The sequence below is a fragment of the Electrophorus electricus genome, chromosome 14 (assembly GCF_041902795.1).
Source record: "Electrophorus electricus isolate QZ-2024a chromosome 14, ASM4190279v1, whole genome shotgun sequence".
Taxonomy (NCBI): Eukaryota; Metazoa; Chordata; class Actinopteri; order Gymnotiformes; family Gymnotidae; genus Electrophorus; species Electrophorus electricus.
The window spans coordinates 26,529,056-26,535,000 of NC_137510.1; the positions used below are offsets into that span (position 1 = coordinate 26,529,056).

A 5,945-nucleotide genomic window follows, 5' to 3' on the forward strand; every position below is an offset into this window, starting at 1 on the left:
CTTGCCAGTGCCAAGTGGCTCTGTGAAAATAACCTAGATGCACAGATACCTGGTAAATCAGCAGAGCTTGTGTGCACATCAGGTGAACTCAGCGTCATCAGAGCTGAGGTGAGTCACATGAGACAGACTGAACACTGACCTGAGATTTCTGCCCCAGGCTAAATGTCTGCAGACTTGTAATTGGTGCATGTGTGGAGCCCGTTGGTGGTGGAGCCCGTTATTTGGGGTCTGCCGTGTTTGTGTGGAAAATGAGATTCATTTTTGCTGATAGGTGAACCTCAGCAGAACAGAGACCTTCGTTAGCAACAGTAAAGGAGCTTTTATCTGGGAACAGCTTCTCCCTCTTTAATCAAATGCTTCGCTTCATTTGTTGTACATCGTTGAGTAGTTCGTCAGTACAAATGAGAATGTTTTAAATGTTTTTGACAGGGTCTAACGAGCTTCTGTAAGGAGCCGACAACAAACGCCTTCCCTTCACCACTCCTCCCAGTCAAGCTACTGATGATAACCCCCGATATTAAAGACAATATGCAGACGGATCAGCGGTTAGAGCCACACGGACTTGGCCGTGTTTTCTTTTGCATATTATTCACATTATTCAACCAAATGGTGAGCGTCTGTGCTGTGCCCAGGAGATAAAAGTAACAGCATGTGTAAGTGTTGGAGTACTTCCTGTCGCTTTCACACCGAGATTATATCACAGCCCTCTAGATTAAATCCTAACATAATCCCTTACTCGTAGGCCGCCTCTTACACAATGTTCATTGTTTGTCTGGCTATAGGCCCACTTATTTATAACCTGGGCGAGGAAAATAATGTGTTCTTAGACCACTAACACAGCGACATCTGGTGGTCGCGTACCGAATCGTACTTTGCCAATCGATCCAAATATTTGACATGTAAGACGCATATAGGCCTAGGTGCACTTCCATTTACATTGAGGTCATTTAGCAGCCTTACAAAAGTGCTTTGTCATCTCTTCAAAGCACATAAAAGATGAGTTTTTTCTCTACGTTTAACAAACGTAAAGATCTCAACTCTAGCCAGCTCTAGCCCTCTAAATCGCCACGTTATCAATTAGGCATATCCGAGCGCGTTTAGTGAGATGAACGGATCAAAACAAAAGAAAGTGACATAACCTGTTTACACTGTCGCTAGAGGAGAAGAACACGTCATGGTGTATTCAGCCTTTAAACGCATCCAAACATGTTTACGAGAAGTGCGCCGAGTACTAGCGTAAAGCGCACTGTCTCAGTGAACCCGTGACCTCCCCGCACCGCTCAGCTCCACCAGGAGCCGGTTTAGCGCGAGCTTCCCGGACAGCTGCCTGCGTCGTCTGAGGACCAACATGTTACTCCATCTACTGACTAATTCAACAACAGGTTCGCCCTTGTTCTCTGAGGCGGTGAAGTCAGCGTGTGGCAGCAGACGGCGGACCTCCCTCTCGCCCTTACTGTCTCGTCCTGTCCTCAGACGGTTTATTCACAAGTCATGCATCGGAAAAAAAAAGAATAAGACAGATCACCGCGCAGCTCACGCGAGTAATTATCGTGCTGCGCTCCGGCGCTCCGGTTTGATTCGACATGCTATTCGGTTCCAGTTCATTCCAGGACTCGTGCTTGGTTCTGCACTGTGGTTAGTGCTGCAGACGCAGCTGCTGCGTGTGGGAGACGAACCGCTGTGATCTGGCACAGCGGCAGGCGGCTCTCCTGGAACAGACCTGTGCAGGCTTTTACGAACAGGTTACACTAAAAAGAGCCCCGTTGTGTCTGCGTGTAATGTGCTTAATGAAACTACAGAATTCAAACCTGCGAATGTAACATGGAGATCTGAGAAACAGTCCAAAAATCCCCTGCAATCTTGGCAGGGGTAGATATGTAGATGTGTTTTTAGAGGGGGTGAGATGAGCGATGATCGGCTGCATGGTGACCTGCTGGTGTGATGTCTCCTGTACTGGCTCCTCACGGACAAGAATATGTGATAATGTAGCGCGATCATGGCTTTTGATGGAGCTCTGTGAGAGAGATGGGTGGTCTCACAGACCTGTGCGCGAGGACCAGGCTGTGGGCCTTTCTGTCTGTCTTTAATTGGCACTGGCGGGGAAAATTCACACGGCTGTTGCTATCGTACATAAGTGTTCCGTTCAGAGCCGTGAGTCAGACAGCCGAGACGACCCAGACGTGTGAAGAACAGCAGACAGGAGTCGTGTTTTGTTATCATGATTATTATTATAACCTTTGTTATGATTTGTTCCTTATACAGTTTTAATTTTTTTCAAGTTCTTTAATTCATTCCAGTTGAAGGTAAACATTATTTGAAATGGTTGTTTCCAACACTAAATGCTTTAGTTGCCTCATATGGCACAGTCTCTCACACACATGCATGGGCAAAACATCAAAAAACAAGCAACAGACAAAGAGACAGACGGACACACACACACACACACACACACACACACACACACACACACACAGATCCAAAGGAAATGTAGGCAAGTATAAAGATGTATGATACCTCTCAGTCCATCTGAACATTTACACACGCAATGGTACACACACACACAAACATACACACACACACACACACACACACACACACAAACACACACTCGTGTCTAAGTTTTTAAGTGCAACAGCTGAAGAGTGATACTTTTTTTTGTTGAATTTTGTTTGTTTTTTGCCTGATCAACTCTTCTGAAAATCCAGTCGCAAAAAAAAAAAAAAAAATCCCCAAAAAACCCTTTCCTGGACAAACCCCTAAACTCTTTCCCTGGAGAAACTCCCATACCCTTTCCTTGGACAAACCCCTAAACTCTTTTCCTGGACAAACTCCCATACCCTTTCCCTGGACAGACCCCTAAACTGTTTCCCTGGACAAACCCCTAAACTCTTTTCCTGGACAAACTCCCATACCCTTTCCCTGGACAAACCCCTAAACTCTTTCCCTGGAGAAACTCCCATTCCCTTTCTCTGGACAAACCCCTAAACTCTTTTCCTGGACAAACTCCCATACCCTTTCCCTGGACAAACCCCTAAACTCTTTCCCTGGAGAAACTCCCATTCCCTTTCTCTGGACAAACCCCTAAACTCTTTTCCTGGAGAAACTCCCATACCCTTTCCCTGGACAAACCCCTAAACTCTTTCCCTGGAGAAACTCCCATTCCCTTTCCCTGGACAGACCCCTAAACTCTTTCCCTGGACAAACTCCATGTTTTTCCTGAAAAAAAAAAAAACCTAAACTTTTTCCCTGGACAGACCCCCGTACATTTTCTCTGGACAAACCCCCATTATCTTTCCCTTGAGAAACTCCATATGCTTTCCCTGGACAAACCCCTAAACTCCTTCCCTGGACAGACCCCTGTACTCTTTCCTTGGACAAACCCCACCCAAATCCAGCACCCCCAAAATATACAAGAAAATCAACAATGTCAAATTCAGCTTCAAGTTTGTAAAAATGTTTACATCTCATACGGAGCATTCAGGTTGGTGTTGTCCTGCTCACTCAGAGACTCCTACAGCTGCTTATACTATATTAATCATAGTAGCAGAATGAATAGACTGGACATCTATGGGTTGCCTCTATTGGTTCTGTAATATAGCTTGTTTGGTTTCCGATGCAGTTAGAATCCCATCCAGAGAGTTAAAGGTCGGCAGTAGGTTTAATGTTAGTGTGTCCACCTCCGGCGTGAGTTGTGTGTACGGGACCAATGTGTGTTCTGGTTAGGACCCACTACGAGCTGAAGAATGCTGAGGCCCGACGCAGCCCCAGAGGCGGATCTACAAATCGGCTCCGCGCCACGGCAGGTGAGGGTAAGGTGCTAGTCGCCATGGAAAAAGATGGAAAAAAGAATGTTCCCAACTCTGACACAACTATTTGCATGTATGGGGAGCAAAACGGAAGAAGGTCAATTTAGAGATGTGGTTTTAGCGTCTCCATCTTGGGAGTTGTAGCTGTCGCTGGTCTGTCACTCGCCGGGTGGTCAACGTTGCCTTTTGAGGCAGACCACAACCTCTGGAACAACGTTTACAATTGCAACGTCTGATATCCGTTTCTGATTTGTTCAAGCTGAGCAGGAAATGCCCAGTCCAGGCTGGTCTGAACCAGAACAGACCGGTCCAAGTCAGTTTGGCAATGTCCCCAGGCACTCCTATTCCCTTGAGAACTGGGGAGGTTTCGGTGCACAGAAGTATCCAATTCATCTGCTGTGTGCCTGTGTTTCCGCAGCCTGTACATGTCTGTTCATGTCCTGAAAGACAAAGACTCAACAGTGCACTGGAGAAAGTGTTTGCTGAAAGCAGATCATATCAGTGTCACCAACCTACACAAACATGTTCTAGAGTCCCCACGTTCAGCTCAAAACACACACACACACACACACACACACACACAAACCAACTGAAAAGCCATGGGTTGTATTGAAGAAGCTCTCTAAAAAACATTTTCTCATTACAAAGAGTATTGCTACAGTAGTACTTAGAGGCAAGAGCTAAGGGTTAGATCAGCGCCAGTTAATAAAGGAATCCTGGTCACCACGCCGTGCTGCCCCCGAGATGGGAATGTCAGACCCTGCACTCGGACATGTGAGGAACGCTGACCAGGTGTCTGAGATGGGAATGTCAGACCCTGCACACGGACGTGTGCGGAACGCTGACCAGGTGTCCCGACTCTGATGGAGCATCTGTGGAAATGCTGAAATCATGGGCACAAAGAGGTGGTAATCTCATCTCTGACGTGTTCGTACACAGACGGAGATCCTGCAGGTTACTGAAGCGGCTGGGAGGGAGGAAGGAAAGAGGAAGAAAGAGATGCACATAGAGAGAGAGAGAGAGAGAGAGAGAGAGAGAGAGAGAGATTGAATACACACACACACAAACGCACATAGAAGCAGGAGGAAGGAGGGTGATACAGGACTTTGGGTCCTTCTGTAATCGGATGCTGTATCGTGCTCCTTGGTCTGGTTTGGACAGACTAAACTACCAGTGACGACATCCACACTACTGACATCAGTCTTTATAATGCATCTGTCACTAGATTGCCAATCATCAGGTGATCAAATTAACCAATCAGCGTGAAGGGCGATTGAATTAACCAATCAGAGTCAAGGGGAGGGGCCTGCAATGCCTGATCTAAATAAGGGGTTTCAAATAGCATTTGTTGTAAACAAGATCAACCCACATACACACTTACACACACACACACACACACACACACACACACACACACACACACACACACGTGTGCACACTTTGTCTAATGTACAGCTTGAGCTGAATAGCCAGGTTGTTACTGTCAAGTCCAGTCAGACTCCACATTGCGTAGTGTCACATTAGCCCGTGTGCTCACACTCAACACAGCAGCACCACGGACGAGTTCTTGGTGCTAGTGGACGTGTATCGAGTCCCGGTGGTGTCTTCTTAAACACCTGTTTTCTTTTCAGTCCTGTTTTTAATATTTTGTCTTTAGTTCTTCATCCCCCTTCCCCTGCTGTCTGCTACATCCCCCTTGGCCTCGTTGGCATGGCAACTTCCTGGAGGTGGGTGCTAGGAGATGGAGAGTGCAATGAGGAAGAGTGTTGCCACGGTGAGGAGAAGGCGGTCCCTGGACGGGCTCCGCCCACTGATGCTTTTCTCCAGTTTAGGGGCCTCGGGGTTGTCATAGTCATCTAGAGAGAGAGAGAGAGAGAGAGAGAGAGAGAGAGAAACACACACACAGAGGGAGAGAGAGAGAGAGGGAGAGAAAGAGAGAAAAACATACAGAGAGAGAGAGAGAGAGGGAGAGATAGAGAGAGATGGAGGGAGTGGGATATTAATAAGTTAAAACAATGTAATCTCCAGTTCTAGACTAAGTAATTGGTCATGTAGTCTAGACAGAAACGTCTCTGAGGAGCCTAAGGGCAGAATTCAAAAGCAATGAGTTAAAACTGACTAAGTGTGTGTGTGTGTGTG

At 46.7% G+C, this 5,945-nt stretch overlaps 1 protein-coding gene across 2 annotated transcripts in view; it reads right to left on the reverse strand.

The window, feature by feature from the left end:
* Positions 1-1,896: 1,896 nt before the first annotated feature.
* efna3b (ephrin-A3b) overlaps positions 1,897-5,945 on the reverse strand; it is a 58,474-nt gene continuing 54,425 nt past the window's right edge. For both annotated transcript variants that reach the window (XM_035530802.2, XM_035530801.2), the window contains exon 5: positions 1,897-5,662. In XM_035530802.2, the coding sequence (XP_035386695.1) occupies positions 5,541-5,662 (122 nt within the window). In that variant the 3' untranslated portion in view covers positions 1,897-5,540. The remainder of the gene's footprint in view (positions 5,663-5,945) is intronic.